This window comes from Chelonia mydas, chromosome 7 (assembly GCF_015237465.2).
Source record: "Chelonia mydas isolate rCheMyd1 chromosome 7, rCheMyd1.pri.v2, whole genome shotgun sequence".
Classification (NCBI taxonomy): Eukaryota; Metazoa; Chordata; order Testudines; family Cheloniidae; genus Chelonia; species Chelonia mydas.
Genome location: NC_057853.1, coordinates 29,038,450 through 29,054,360, shown reverse-complemented (window position 1 = coordinate 29,054,360; position 15,911 = coordinate 29,038,450). Strand labels below are relative to the sequence as shown.

The 15,911-nt window shown below is 60.0% G+C and overlaps 1 protein-coding gene across 5 annotated transcripts in view; it reads left to right on the top strand.

Moving 5' to 3' along the window:
• PACS1 (phosphofurin acidic cluster sorting protein 1) overlaps window positions 1–11,552 on the top strand; it is a 99,814-nt gene extending 88,262 nt beyond the window's left edge. For all 5 annotated transcript variants that reach the window (XM_043550425.1, XM_037905256.2, XM_037905255.2 and 2 more), the window contains 6 exons: window positions 80–122; window positions 1,624–1,666; window positions 2,738–2,873; window positions 3,871–4,097; window positions 7,414–7,533; window positions 7,977–11,552. In XM_043550425.1, coding sequence (XP_043406360.1) covers window positions 80–122; window positions 1,624–1,666; window positions 2,738–2,873; window positions 3,871–4,097; window positions 7,414–7,533; window positions 7,977–8,089 — 682 coding nt within the window. In that variant the 3' untranslated portion in view covers window positions 8,090–11,552. The remainder of the gene's footprint in view (window positions 1–79; window positions 123–1,623; window positions 1,667–2,737; window positions 2,874–3,870; window positions 4,098–7,413; window positions 7,534–7,976) is intronic.
• Window positions 11,553–15,911: the final 4,359 nt, after the last annotated feature.

Sequence of the window (15,911 nt, the reverse complement as noted above, 5' to 3'; positions counted from 1 at the left end):
GCATTCCATGCCTGCTGGGCCCCGGCTCACCGCCCACCTCCCAGCAGACCCTAACAGCTGTCTCTTCCTCTCCCCACAGCCCGGATGAAGACTCCTACCAGAAGTTCATTCCTTTCATTGGGGTAAGGCTGCCCCCCGGGGCCCCTCCAGTGAGGGCCCAGGAACACCGCTGTGCTGCTGGGGTGGGGCAATACCCGTTGTGACCTTCCAGTTTGAGCCCTGCCTCACCCAGGGTAGGGCTCCCTGCCTCCAGCCCATCAGTGTTGGGGCTAAAGCAGGCTGGAATTAACCCCCCCAGGGTCTGGAGAATCCCTGCCCTGGCCCTGGGTCAGTTCTTCCAGGGGTTAATCCCCCTCCCTGGTAAGTAGGTAACTCTCGATGCTTCTCCTGCTGTCATGGGATCCACGCAGACAAAACCTCTCCGGAGCCAGGCTCTCCGGGGTGTGCCAGCCACATCGCGTCTCCGACACCCAGAGGGCCTGGCTCCGGAGAGGTTTTGTCTGCGTGGATCCCATGACAGCAGGAGAAGCATCGAGAGTTACCTACTTACCAGGGAGGGGGATTAACCCCTGGAAGAACTGACCCAGACCCAGAGTGAGTCTGCTCAGCCCCAGACTCACTGCAGCATCTGCGAGGGGCATGAGCTCTGCTGGCCACCAGGGGGCGCCATCCCCCCACTGAGCAGGGAATGCAGTGCCTTCCGCACAAGAGCCCCTTCTCCCCACAGAGCACTGGGACTGCTGCTCCGAGCTCGCTGGGCCCTGAGCCAGGCTGGCCGAAACCGAGGGCCTCAGCCCAGGCTGCCCAGAGGAGAGATGTGCCAGGGCTGGGCCTCTTCCAGGGGCATGGGCCTGCGAGGGTTAAACCTTGGGAATAATCAACAGTGATCAGAGCCTCTCTGCTGTGTCCTTCCCCATAGAGGTCTGCTTAGAGGACTGGAGTTAGTGTTTCCAGCCCTTCACTGCCACCTAGCGGAGAGAGAACTGGCCTGGGAGTGAGGAATCCTGGGTTCCATTCCCAGCTCTGCCACTGGCCTGCTGGGCGCCTTGGGCAAGTCACTTCCCCGCTCTGTGCCTCAGTTTCCCCATCTGTAAAATGGGATAATGCTTCTGCTATAGCCTGTCTGGCTCTGCATAGAGTCTCCTGGGGCATTGGCTGGGTGACACTCTCTGATAGAAGGAACAAAGTGGGAGGGCAGCCCCCATTGCCTGGAGGAATTCACTGTTGTCTGGATACTTTCCGAGCACTTGCCCTTCCATTGTAAACACCCCACTGCAATGTCTTAGGGGGTGAGGCTGCCATTGCTTTGGGCACTGGGATGTCAGACATGGTTGATGGCTGGGAGAGGGCATCCCCCACTTGCTGTCACCCCAGGGGTGGCTGGTGCTTGGGATGGGGGCAGCCCTGATGCAATGATCCTGGGGGGTCCTGCCCACCTAGATTTCTGCATGGAGCTCGTGGAGCGCAAGTGGGGATGTGAGTCCTTCCTCCATGGTGCAGGAAGGGTTAATGGCAACCTTGGCCCTGCAGCTCTGGGTCTCCCAGAGGAGCAGGCTCAAATGTCTTCTCCTGGACGGGCTGGCAGCCCGGCCTGAATTACTGATCTCTGTCTCCCTGTTGCAGGTGGTTAAAGTGGGCCTCATTGAAGATTCCCCTGCAGCCACAGGTACGTTCCCTGTGAGGCCGGCCCCCGGCTGGGTCCAGGCCGGCTGGGACTCGCAGCCTCAGAGCTGGTGCCACGTCGGGAGTCCAGGGGCACAGTTCCCACCTCCCTGAGCTGCTCTTAGGCTCTGTGCAGAGCTGGACAGGCCCAGGGCTCCCTCCGCAGTCAGCTGGGCCAGGAACCATGGTTGGTTAAAGGCAGGGTGAGGTCCCCTTGGGCTGAGACACCCTCCCCTCCCACCCATCCCCCCTCCATCCTCCCTCTTCTAACCCTCCGCCCACAGCCCAACCTCAGCCCAACGGGCCTGCTTCCAGCTGGGCTTTTACTGCCCCCTGCTGCCGCTGGAGTGGGGAGTTGTCCAAGCAACGGGGTCTGCCCCTGGGATTCCCCTCCCCTCCAGCTCCAGGCTGCTGCTCGGCTTGTTCACCTCTTGCTCCGGCTGGACAGGGCGTGACGGTTGGATCCCCGCAGGGAGGCTGGGGGCTGAATCCGTATGGGCTGGGGAGCAGGGGGATGACGCAGTGCAAGAGTTCAAGCATTGAAGGGGAGTCACTAGGGCTGTGGAACCTGCCCATGGAGGCAACAGCGCCTCGTGGCTCAGGACGCCCATTGGCCTGGTACCCCCAGAGCGCCCCCATCCCCAAGTCCTCCGCTGGAAAGGGCCTGGGAGCTGTCACACCACAGGAATGACTGGGAGGCTGGTGGCAGTAGTGAGCTCATCTCCCGCCAGCCCAGCAGAATGGGTAGGGGCCCAGCTGAGACACCTACAACAGGACCTGGGCCTGCTCCAAGTGGGTCACGGCCGGAGACGAGAACCCAAGGAAGAGGAATGCACCAGCATCGGGGACTTGGTGCCTGCCACAGAGCCACTATGGGGAGGCTGGGGAGCGCCAGGGGAGGAGGGAGCCCCTGTGGAGAGGCCAGGATGCCCCCAGGGGGGCAGGGAGCCCCTGTGGGAGGCCGAGGTGCCCTGTGGGGAACCAAGCGGTCTGGGGCTTCCCATGGAGAAATGAGTCTGAGTGGCACAGCCCAGAACCTGCCTCACCCCGGCCGCGCCCTCTGTTCTCTCGGCAGGAGATGGAGACGATATGCCCGTGGTCAGCCTGACGGTTCCCTCCACATCCCCCCCATCTTCCTCTGGCCTGGTGAAGGATGTCTGCGCCACCCCCCCATCCTCGCCGTCCATGAGCAGTGGGCTCGCTGTCGTGGGGTGAGGCAGCCTTGGCCACCGGCCCCATGGTCGTTAATGAGGAATCATGTTTTCTTCTCATGCCCCGGCGGGCAGATTGGTACCATCCGTGGGTGTGCAGGGCCTAGCACACTGGGGCGGGGCTGTGACTGGGCGTCCCGCAGGGCAGATCATAGCTGCCATGTTCCAGCTGGGGAGAATGAGGCCTGGGTGGGGAAGGGACAAACTGAGCCACACAGGGAGTCAGCAGCAGCTGGGGGAACCCTGGCGTCTGGGTGCCAGGTTGTGTGCGAGGCCATCCCGGTAGAGTGGTTCTGTGTCTAGGCCTGTTCCTGCCTTCCTGCGCCTGGGGGCATGTGCTCAGTAATAGCCTCTGCCATCGTGGGGACGGGGCTGTCCAGCTCTTGGAGCCACTGGTGCTGGCAGATCCCTTCCCTCTGAGCGCCCTTGAGTGGCTGGTGCCCCCGCACCCCACCCATGCAGGGTGGGGCAGTCATCTTGAGTCCTGCATCAGGGGCTCACTCTGAGCTAGTGCTTAAAGCAAGGACACGGGAAGTCAGGACTCCTGGGTTCTGTCCCTGGAACTGGGAGGGGCGTGGGGTCTAATGGGTTAGAGGAGGGGGACCTAGGCTCTGTACCTAATTCTGGCTCGAGTCATACTACCTCTGTGCTTTCTGTGCCCTCAGCAAAGCAGGCTGGTGTTCACTTGCCTCCCGAAGGTATCTGAGTTAGTTACCGTTTGCAGGGGGCATTGGGATCCCCCAGGAGCCATCAGCCCAGGATTCTGGCATCGAATTTCAGATCTGTTTGCTCTGCTGGGCCCCCAGTATCCTGGGACTGGAAGCCAGAACTCCTGGGTTCTCTTCCAGCTCTGCCACTGACTTGTTATAGGCCTTTGGGCAGGGCCCTCCCATGCCTCAGTTTCCCCATCTCTGTGATGTAGCTGGTACTGTCCTGCCCCTTGGGGGTGAACCCCTGCTCTGCCCAGCCACTGCTGATGCTTTCCCACTGTCCCCAGGTCCCCCAGCAGCCCCTACGGAGACGTCATTGGCCTGCAGGTGGACTACTGGCTCGCCCATCCCACGGAGCGCCGGAAGGAGGGCGAGAAGCGAGACGCCAGCTCCAAGAACACCCTCAAGAGTGTCTTCCGCTCGGTGCAGGTGTCGCGGCTGCCCAGTGGCGGGGAGAGCCAGCCCTCGGGGACCATGGCCATGACGGTCGTCACCAAAGAGAAGAACAAGAAAGGTGGGTGTGCTGGGGTTGGACGGGCGTCAGGCTGGTAGCACTGGCCCACTCTGAGGGGGTGGGGAATGGGAGCTGGGGCCTTTTCCCTCTAGGGGTGCTGCCTCCAATCTGGCCCCATGGAACCGTGTCCATGTGTCGTCTCCGGAATTGGCACTAACTGTCCAGAATGGGCATTCCTTGGACATGCTAGGGGCAGCAGACTGGCTAGGCCCTGGGTGTGGACCCCCATCTTGCCCCAGAGAAGTCCTGCTAGCTAAGGGGGAAGCCCATTCTGTACCTCCTCTGAGCTAGGGGCTCTGCCAGCCCCTTTTCTCCCCACAAAAAGTGCCAAGGGGCTGCAAGAGGCAAGGCTGTGCCCTCAGGACGCTGCCCTCTGCAGGCTGCCCGGGGCTAAGCATGCAAGGTGCTGCTATTTGCAACCCAGCTCTGCCTTCCCTCTGCAGGAGGCAGCTAGGCATTGGTAAATGCGCCCCTCCCTCCCCACTCCCCATCATTGGCAGCTGTGCTACTGCCACGTCTTTCCCAGCCCCCTTGTTCACCCCGTACGCTGGAGGAGCTGACTGAGCGGGGTGTCACTGGCAGACTGTCTGAACAGGCCCCTGCTCCTTCACGCTGGGCACTGGATTCTGCCTTTGTCACTGCGGCCGATGGCGAGAAATGGAACGTGCACGCCGTCTAGTCCCTGGCAGGAGCGTGGGCTGAGGCGGTTCGCAGGAGACTCGCTCACAGCTACCAGTACTTCTGTGGGTGGGGAGGAGCTTTCGGACAGTGCGTTCATAGACACTAAGGCCAGAAGTGTCCTTTAGATCATCTGGTCTGACCTGGATGGCCCAGGCCAGAGAACGTCACCCCATTCCCAGGGATGACCTCCTGCACTGAGCCTCGGCGCGTGGGTTTGTCGAAAGCATCTGCCCAAAAGGCAGCCAGGCTGGATTTGGAGACACCGAGCCATGGGGAATCCACCCTGATGGTTAATCCCCCACACTGGGAATGTTGGTGCCTCATTTCCAGCGTGAATGGGTCTGGCTTCAGCTCCCACCCCTTGGTTCTCTTTCCGCCTTCTCTGCTACATTCAAGAGCCCAGTAGTGCCTGGGGTTTTCTTCCTGGGAATGTCCTTACAGTCCCGCCAAATATGGGGCTAGAGGAATTCTGAAAACACGATAAGTAGGCTGAGTGACCCGCGGAAAAGTATTGAAGAGGACTGGAGCTCAGCAGCCGCTAGCTACTTCTGGCAGGCAGCTTTGGACTGCAGGGCACACCTGCTGAGTTCAGCTGGTGATGCCTGTGTGTGGGCGCTGGAAGGGGAGCTGGTGGCAGAAGAGCAGGAGGCAGGAAGCAGCTCTTGGCCGGATGATGCGTCTTCTGGGTGGGTCCGAGGAGCTGTTGGTCTGCAGGGACCAGCAGAGGATGGTACCGAACCGGCTGTCGTGGCTTCAGGCTGCCAGGAATGGAGAGGCCCCGTAGGAAGGAGGTGGTACTCAGACCCAGGACTGAGTTGCCTCTTGACCATGTTGATAAGCTAAAGCTCTTTAATGGCGCAGACGCAGGCCAAGGGCTGGGAGTGAGGCCCAACACATTCAGCCTGGAACCGAGGGGCCAGTGTTTAACTGGGAGGGGGATTCACCGTTGGAAAAACTGCCCCGGGGCGGTGGTGGGGAGGTTTTCCAGCCGACTCCCAGTCCAGGCAGCACATCTCTCTGTAAAAGCTCTGCTCCAGCCCAGTGCTGAGGCGGGCTCCCTGGGCCGGGCGAGACAGGGGTCAGGCTGGAGGCTCACAATGTCCTTCCGGCCTCAGGCTCGCTGAAAGTGCCGCTCTGGTAGTTTTCCCACTGCGCAGATGGGCGGGCGGCTGCCGCCTGTCAGTCAAGAGGGAAGGCGTTCGCCCCAGGCTGGCTGGGCAGGCCATGGCATGGGTGCCCTGCCTGAGTGATGGGGCGGCTTGGTCTGTGGGCTCAGTCCACGCCCTCTGGCCCTTGCCTGCTCGAGTACAATTTAATCCATCTTCGCCATGCGTCAGTGTTGGCAGAAGGGCTCCCTTCCCCAACCTGGGGCTGGGGAAGGGCCAGATGAACCCCAGGGCTCCCCGCTGAGGGGGCAGCTCCAGAAGTTCAGGGTTTACAGTCCAGACCAGAGACTGTTCCCGCCCCAGGCAGAACCCGTCTGTCCTTGATCTCGGGCTCAGCCAGGAACATAGGGCACCCCGCCTGGGAAATGGGCCTCAGCTCTGTGGGCTGGAGATAGGGGCAGGGCTTTGGCCTGCAGGGCTGTGTTGAGCCCCCAGCCGGTGAATTAACCACTACAAGGCCTTGAAATGCCCCTCTCACCTTGGCCAGAGGGCTTTGTTGCGATGAAGAGCGGGAGCCTGGGAGCCAGGACTCCTGGGTTCTTTCCCCATGTCATCGCTGACTCACAGTGGGGCCATGGCTGTGGGGTGGTGGTGTGCAGCTGTGTGTCTTTATGGGGCTTTCCCAGGATCTCTGCCTGGGGCCCTGAGCTCAGTGCTGCTCTGGCTCCCAGGGCAAGTTCTGCTCCCCCCACAGCCCTCCTGGCAGCTCTGGGCTGGGACAGCGTCTCCCTGGCCAGACCTAGCCCAGGAAAGTGGCCTACCCCTTGCTGCTGCTGGTGCTGCTGCAGTGCGGGGCCGTGCCCCGAGTCTGGAGCTCGGCAGGAAGGAGTCAGGTTAGGCCCCTTCGGCCAACTCCAGCTTCCAGCCCCCTCTCTAGAGCTGTCCCCCGGTCACAGGGTGTCCAGCCCCCCCTGCTACTAGCTGTTATCCTCTGAGCTGGGAGCCAGAGTCGAGCCAGGTTTGAGTCACTGCCCTAAGAAACAAATTGGGGTGCAGTAGATGGGGCCCCGGACTCCTGGGTCTGGCTCTGCTGCTCACGGCGTGACCTTGGGCGCATCACTATCCCCTGTGCCTCAACCCCCGCGAAACACACGCGATGGGGCACAGACTCTAGAAGTGCTTTGAGAGCTATATATGACCCACTAGCACCCGTGTGGGCTCCTGACTGACCCCTCAGAGACTCTGGGAGGCTGAGCACAGGGCCCCAAGGTACTTCTAACAGCCAGTGCTCGAATTGCACCGAGCAGGGAGCGTTCTCCCTCTGCCATTCCCAGCCCGTGGGGCAGAGTGGCTGCCAGTTCCTCCATCCTTCCACGGCAGGACTTGGGGCGAGGCTGGGTCCATGTGTGACCACCAGCCTTGGGGATGCCACATCCAGCCTCTCACCCAGCTGCCCTCCCCTCAGCACCGCCTTCTAAAGGCTTGTGCTGAGCGCACGCTAATCCTGGGTCCCCTGCCTCTCGTTCCAGTCCCCACCATCTTTCTGAGTAAGAAACCCAAAGAAAAGGAAGTGGATTCCAAGAGCCAGGTGATTGAGGGCATCAGCCGGCTAATCTGCTCTGCCAAGCAGCAGCAAACCATGCTGAAAGGTAAGGCCTGCCTCTGCAGTGCAGCTACCTCTGGGGCAAAGCAGCTGGTTATACAGGGGTCCCTGGTCTCTCACCTCTGGGTGGGGGTGCAGGGATATTTATAGAGGGATGTTGAGATGCAACCAGCTCTGAGGCGAGGCAGCTGTTGATCCAGAGGTCTCTTGTCCAGCGTTGAAATGCAGCCACTTCTGGGGTGGGGCAGCTTTTTTAACAACCACCCTGCAGCACCAATGTTGGGGAGGCAGGTGGGAATTATCCAGTCTGTTTGTTCAGTTCCAGGGCTGGAGCAGTGTCACTTGCCATCCTGTGGGGGAAGCATAGGCAGGTTAGGGGCACAGGATCCTCAGAGCTATAGCTCAGGAGGGGCTAGATGCCCCAGGCCCCACCCTGCACCACGAGCCAGCTGCTTAGGCCCTGCTCTAACCTCCCTCGTTCCTTCGCAGTGTCCATCGACGGGGTGGAGTGGAGCGACATCAAGTTTTTCCAGCTGGCCGCGCAGTGGCCCACGCACGTCAAACACTTCCCCGTCGGACTCTTTGGCTCGAAGCCGGCGTGACAGCGCCCGCCCTGCTGCCGGGCCGCACCCACCAGCCTGGCCGAACCCTCAAGCAGTGGGAAGCCTCTTTGGCTACATCCCACCCTCCTTGCGTAACTGTGTTGGTATGTTCTGCACTGGGAGGGCTGGAGGAGGGAGCACCCCAGTGCCAACCTGTCATCCCCCCATCACCAGCTTTGTCTCCAGCTGCCACCGACTGCTTCCTTGTGCGCGTGTGTGTGTGTGTGGGTGGGTGGGCGGGCGTGTGCACCGCATTGGGTCCTAGTGCCCAGTGGGGAGGGACCCCAGCCGGCCCCAGACACACTCCCCCGTCCAGCCTGGAGCAGCTGTGACTCCCAGGACAGGCCCGGGAGTGCTTAGTGTGTGAGAAGGCTCTTGCCTGGCACAACTGGCCAGTGGCTTTGCCCTTGCCTGTGGCCCATTCACCCCTCACCCCCTTCTGTAGCCCTTCTCCAAAAGCACAAGCAGCCAGGCCACAGGCTGGGTGCCCACTGCTGTCTGCCCTGGCATAGCATGTGGGCACAGGGGGCCCCTTCCAGCACAGCCTGCCCCTTCCTGTAGGCAGTGGGCACTCACTGATGTCCAGGACCACTGCACTCCAGGCAGCGTGGCCCCTGCTGTTCACAAGCAGAGGAGAGCCCTGGTGTGTGATGCTGCTGCTCTGATGGCTTTGTGTCCTGGTGGAAGGTGAGCCCATGAGGGGGGCCCCCTGCTGGTGAAGCCAGGGATGGGGGTTTGGAGGTGGAGGGGCGGGTGTCTGCCTTGCCTGGCCTGGGGCAGGGGCAGGCTCGGACTTCCAGCTGTGTGTAACCATTCCCTGGGCACTTGTGTTTGTTTCTATCCTAAATGGTTGCCAAGACCGAGTTGCTTAAATTTATCCCTGCCCCAGTGCATCAGTGAATCCCCCCCTCCCCCCCACATCAGTCACCTTTGCCACATCACGCTGCCTTGCCAGGCACTACAGGACAGTAAACAGCCAGCTCTTGAGTCGCTGCAGGCTTGGCTTTCCCACTGCCCCCTTCCCCCCATCCCATGCTCCACTGCTGGCTGAGCTCCTCCCTGCCCCATGCTGCCAGCGGTTGGTTAGAAAGCCCCGGCTGTGTCAGCTGCCATGCTTCAGCTGGTGTCTCTTTCCCCAAAGCCAGCAACCCGAATGTAGTCTGCTCCCAACAGGGGCCAGCCCCAGGTCAGCTACGGGCAGAGTAAGTTGGTTCAATAGGGACCAGGTCACTGGGGTTGGCCCAGTTTATTACAGCTCTGAGCATGGCAGACAGAGACCCTATGTGAGGTGGGGGCAGGGGTATAGTCCACAGATGGGCTTTTAAGAGTGAAGGAGCAGGCAGCTGGGTCCCAGTCCCAGCTGCCCTGAGCCCCTCACAGCACTGAGTTCCCGACCCTGTTCTCTAGCACCCAGGTGTGGCAGGAGCTAGGAAGCGGCATCTGGCCATCCCATGCCAATTTCACTCCTGGCTGCACTTCATCCCTCCCACTCCATCTCAAGCCAGCACCTTCATTACGAACCCCCCTTAAACTGAGCCCCATATTTGGGCTGCTTCTCCCACCCCCAGCTGTTGTCTTTCTGACCCCCTCCCCCCAGCAGGCAGCAGCTAAGTGGTTGGATTTTCTCACACAGGCTCACTGTGAGCTCCGCTCTTTTCTCCCCACACATCTGGCAGGGCCTCGCAGTCCATGCAAGCGTGGTCCAGTGGGTCCAGGAATGTGTCCAATAATTCCCATTGGTCACTGCTGAGTCCTGGGCCCTGTGGATCCTGCCTGTGCCGTGTGCGAGGTCCACACGGACCATGAGCAGGACACCCCGGACCCCAGCTCTGAAAGAGACACAATTATCAGAAGGGGGCCTCCCTGAGCCTCATTCTGATGGGCGTGGAGTGCCTCTGCCAATAGGCACCCCCACTCTCAGTGTGTGTGGGGGTCTTAAAAAGCAGGTGGGAGCCGCAGTTCAATCCCTCTGGCATCCCAGCCCCCCTATTTCCCCCAGCACCCAGCCCCGACCGCTCCGTGCAGCGGGCAGGAGAGGGCATGAGAATCTAGACGATCTCCCCCACCTACCTGCTAGCAATAAAGCCAGCTGAACCTTGGCAGAGCCCGTCTCCCTTCCCCTCCTCCCCTACAACACACAAACACCACGTGCCCCACTGCCTCCATTGATTTCCCATTGCCCTCCAGGCCGGCCTGGCTGGGTGGGGAGGAAGGTCACTCGGGTGTGACAGGTGGCACCTATAGGCCTGCCTGGCTTCCCTGGGAAGCTGTTTATTTGCTGGCTGAGACAGTAGCCGCCCCATTGCCACCCCTGCAGTCACAGGGAGGCTGCAGGATGGTCCCTGTGTCTGAGTCACTGCGAGTGAGAGAGCCGGGTAGCGAGTGTCCGTACCAGCGCTTGCCTGCACTGTGGGTCAGTCACCTGGATGTGGCAATTCCTTTGAGGGTTGCTCAGGTGGCCTGGGCAAGCTCCGAACTGGTGCTTGGGGGGCCAGACATCCCAAGCTGAATTGCCAGTGCAGACAGGTGCATCGCCGCAAGCCCCTGCAGGCCAGCTGCTCCCTGCTGACCGAGTGTGTCCCGTCCATCTTCTGGTCTCACTCGCTGCAACCTAGCCCCCACGTTGCGGTTTCTCCCAAGCACAAAGAGCTGCAGCCAGAGCTGGCCCTGCAGAGGGGTCTCATGTTTGCTCGGCGTTCTCTGCCTTTTGCATTCCAACGTGGCCTGTTCAGTGCTGGCTCTCTCCAGGGCTCCCTGTCCCTCTGTGCTCCGAGCCTGGCAGCTGCATCGGGCTGGGGACGGGGGCGGGGTCTCCCAGGCCTGCGCACTAGGCTAGGGCTCTGAGGCACTCCAAAGCCCCCAGGAGGCCTCAGCAAAGCTCTGGTGTCCCCACAGGCTGGGCTGGCTGCCGTGGGGGTGGAGGGAGCTGCCCTACCGCCAGGCACCCCAGGCCCACACGATCCCTACGCACACTTCCACGGCCAGAGTCGTCAGAACATTCTCGGCCACCCCAATCTCCATGAGAGCTGGTGGGATCCCCATCTCAATCTGTGCCCCCACAAATCACTCCAGAAACTCCCTGCACTCCCCCAGCTGTGTGCGGCCCCAGTGAGCTCTGGCTTCAGGCCGGAGCCGCACGAGCACCCAGCAGGACTGTGGTCCAGTACATGGGGGCCAGAAGGCGCCTGGTCCAGCCCACAGGGCCTATGTGGGCTGGGAATCTTGATCTGTCCCCCCTCCCCGCTCATGGTGCTGGCTGGGCACACAGGGCACTGTGTACATAGCCCCCTGGTGTGTATAAGTGAGTGCCTCTCCCGTTTGGTTTGCGCACACCGTCCACGTTGGGATCATTGTCCGGGGTTGGGGAGAGACCCCTGTTGTATTTGACACATTTTATTGGGGGAGCTGTTGTCCCCCCCTTTTTTTGGAGTTTTTTCATTAAATAAACTGTGGTTATTTCTTAGAAGGCATTTCTTTATTTAATCAGTTTGTGTCTGTTCAGCCTGAACCCTGCAGGGGGCTCCCCAGTCCACGGGGGTCAGAGCTGGGAGCCAGGACTCCTGGGTTCTGTTGCAGCCCGAGCCCTGTGAGCCCAAGTCAGCTAAGATAGGCCAGCTGCGGGTGTTTGATTGCAGTGTAGACATATGCTGTGTGACATGGGCCATTGTCTGTTAGACCCTAATGGACACATGCTCACAAGAGACTCCCACCCCTCCCACTGCTGCCCCCTGCTGGGAGAGGCCAGGAGGAGGCTGGAATTGCAGGGTCGCGCCGACTCCAGCAGAATGACGAAGCCCCTTCCCTGGGGTGCTGGAACCATTTTAGACCGGGGGGGGTGGGTGTTCTGGAAGCCATTGAAATAGGGGGAGGGATAGCTCAGTGGTTTGAGCATTGGCCTGCTAAACCCAGGGTTGTGAGTTCAATCTTTGAGGGGGCCATCTAGGGATCTGGGACAAAAACAATTGGGGATTGGTCCTGCTTTGAGCAGGGGGTTGGACTAGATGATCTCCTGAGGTCCCTTCCAACCTGGATATTCCATGATTCTATGAAACTGTGAAGCCTCTATGATGGGAGCCAAGCATTCGGTTGCTGCTGTAATTCAAGCTAGGGGGTGCTGCCTCACCCCTAGTGCCCTGCTCCAGTCAGTGTGTTGGCCCTGGCCGGCCAACCCCCCACACACGCTACACCATTCAAGAACCATCCTCCTGCTGGGGTCTGTTGCCTTAGGGCTGCTGCTGCCTGGCGAAGAGCCTGTGGTACTACTGTGAGGGAGGTGGGACGGGCTGGGCCTCGGCTCCGTGGCCCGGGACTGCTCAAGGGGATCGCTCAAACTTGGCTGCAGTGGAGAACTGCAGCTGAGGGGAAATGCTCCCGCTGGGCCAGAGAGAGAGACATGCCCCCCCACACACACACACCCTGGGGGAGAGAGCCTGCCCCTCTCACCATACAGTGGCAACCTACCCCCAGCCAGACCATGCCACCTGCCAGGCCTTGTATGGAAAAACACCCATGGAGCGGCTGCAGCCTGCATTGTCCCAGCTCAGAGCAGCAGCAGCATCAGCTGGGCCTAGGGGCTGCCAGTTTGGGCCCTGCATCCTGCCTCATTCCACCATCACACTAGCCCCCTGCATGTGAATAGGGGGCTGCCAGAGAGACAAACTACCTGGATGCCAACAATGCAGCTGTGGGGACAAGAAACTGCTTTCACCGTTGGCAACTAGCTCTATAAACACCCTGCTGGGTGCACCAACAATGCCACTGAAGTTCAGGAAGCTACATCAGGGATTTAACTGTCCCTAGCCACTGCAGCCAGAGGCCTAGATCTTAGCTCCCATGCAGACGTACACACACACACACAACTGTATCCTGGACAGCGGCGATCGTGGGAGCAGAGTGGACAAACCGATGCTGTGGCAGAACAGGCCAGTGCGACCCATGGCATGAGTAGGAGCAGGGAGGGGATTTTACTGTGTCTATGGCACTGGTGAGACTCACCCTGGAACAGTGCATCCAGTTCTGGGGACCACATTTTGAAAAGGATGTTGAATAATTGCAGAGGATGCAAAAAAGAGCCGCAAAAAAATCTTGCGGGCTGGAGAAAATACCCGCCTGAGGATTTAGAGCTCAGTCTGTGATTGAGAGGTGACTTGGTTATGGGATATAAACACCTTCCTGGGAGAAGACACTGGGAACTAAAGGGCTCTTTAACCTAGCAGAGAAAAGCAGAACAAGAACCAATGGCTAGAAGCTGAAGGCAGACACATTAGAAATAAGGAACCAGAGGCTGATTAACGGAGTGAGTGGTGGATTCGTAATCTCTTGGTGTCTTCAAATCCAGACTGTACCCCTTTCTGGAAGAGGCTTTAGTCAAACACAAGTGATTGGGCTGAATACAGGGGTAATGGTGAAATTCTCTGGTGAAAACGGTGAAATTTGTGCTGTACATGAGGTCAGACTAGATCAGGGATGGGCAAACTTTTTGGCCTGGGCCACACTGGGGTATGGAAATGGTATGGCAGGCCATGAATGCTCACGAAATTGGGCTGGAGTGCGGGAGGGGAATGAGGGTTCGGGCTCTGGGTTGGGGCCAGAAATAAGGAGTTCAGGGTGCGTGGGGGGGTGAGGGGATTGGGGTGCAGGAGGGAGCGCCAGGCTGGGACCGAGGGGTTCGGAGGGTGGTAGGGTGATCAGGGCTGGGGCAGGGGGTTTGGGTACGGGGTAGGGGTGTGAGGGCTCCAGCTGGGGTGCGGGCTCTGGGATGGAGCCAGAAATGAGGAGTTCGGGGTGCGGGGGGTGAGGGCTCTGGGGTGGGGCTGGGAATGAGGGGTTTGGGGTGCAGGAGGGGGCTCTGGGCTGGGACTGAGGGGTTCGGAGGGTGGGAGGGGGATCAGAGATGGGACAGGCTGTTGGGGCGCAGGGAGGCTCAGGGGTGCAGGCTCTGGGCGGCGCTTACAGCAAGCAGCTCCCAGAAGCATGTCCCCCCTCTGGCTCTGAGGCGCGGCCAGGCCGCTCTGTGCGCTGCCCCGTCCACAGATGCCACCCCTGCAGCTCCCATTGGCTGGGAACCATGGCCAATGGGAGCTGCGAGGGCAGTGCCTGCGGACAGGGCAGTGCGCAGAGCCACCTTGCCATGCCTCTGCGTACTACGTGGGAGCTGGAGCGGGGTCATGGCGGCTGCTTCTTGGGAGCCGCACAGAGAGGGGCAAACCTCCGAACCTGCTCTCCGGCTGGAGTGGGGCAAACTCCTGACCCCACTCCCCAGCGGGAGCTGAGGGCTGGGTTAAATGGTCTGACGGGCTGGATGTGGCTTGCGGGCCATAGTTTGCCCTCCCCTAGACTAGATGGTGATGGGGTCCTCAGTGACTGACCAAGGAGGTAGCAGGGAGGGGGTAGCAAACTCTGTTTTAGCCATGTTGAGCTAGACAGCCACAAGGTGATGGCAGAGACAGGCTGGGATTTCAGTGTGGACAGGACGAGACAGGTCTGGAGCAGAGAGGCAGATCTGTGAGTCAGCAGCATACAGATGGTAGTTCAATTTGTGTTTGCGGATGAGATTACCCAGAACTAAGGGGAAGAGGGAGGAGAGAAGGGGACCAAGGGCAGAGCCCTATTGCCCACAGAAAGCAGGAGAGGTGGGGTGGGGGGATCTTCTGAAGGACAAACTAAAGGAATGATTAGAGAGTTAGGAGGGGAACCAGGAGAGGACAAGATTTCAAGAAGAGGTGCATGGCCAATGGTGTCAAAGGCGGCTGCCAGTTGAAGGGTGATGAGGATGGAGTACTGGTTCTGAGCTTTGGCTAAGAAGGGGTCGTTAGAGACCGGGTGAGAGTGGTTTCATTGGAGTACATGGGGTGGTATGGGGTTGCAGTAGGGCTAGGATGGAACTGGAGAGGAACTCTGCATGGTGAAACTTGGCCAGGGGCTGGCCTGTGTGCCAGGGCTGTCCTTTCTGCCATCCCTTCGAAGTCTGCCCAAATTTGGCCAAGTTATAAACCTTTGAAGAATTGCAGTTTGCACAGTAAACTTGCTAGAAGCTTTCCAGCTACATTCTGGGCAGATTTAGTCCACCCTGAGCAGGCTCCAGCCTGGGGGTGCAGGGCTTTCCCCATAATTGCTGCTCTGGGCTGCTGCAGGCTGGGTGCTGGAATTGAGAGCAGGGGCCCTGTCTTTCGTGTGCTCTCCATGACCTCCCTGCTCCCCCACCTGTCTGCCCAGGCACCACAGAGGAGGAAGCTGCCTGATTCAAATGCAGAGGGGGCCAAGAGCTGGAGCGGGGGTGGGGTAGAGAGCAGGAAGTAGTACACTGGCCCAATGAGCTGGGGCGGTTGGGAGGAGGCTGAGGCTGGTAGGATGAAAACTGGGACTTGGACTGGCCTGGCCTGGTGCCACAAGGTTATGACTCCTGCTTTTGATGCCACCATGCTGGGGCAAATGAAAATGCAACCGGGAGCTGGGGGTTGTGATGGGGACTAGGAGAGGAAGTCTGATAACTGGAGACTGGGCCTGGCTCGCTGAGAAGAATGGTAGGGGGATGATGACCCAAGGCTGGGAAAGAGACAGGCCTGGGGCAGTTTGGAGGGGATGAGGCAGAAGTCTGTGCACACTGAAGTACTCGCCTCTTCAGAGCCCAGAAGGGAACTCAAGATCCCTGCACATTAATTTATCTTCCCAAGACCCTGCTGAGGTGAGAGGGGGGTATTATCCCTGTGTACCACAGGGCAAGCTGAGGCCCAGACAGATGAAAGGCAAGAATTGCCACTAATTTGGAGTGCCCACTGGAGACAGCTAGCGCCTGGTTCAGCATTACTTGGCATTTGTGTGT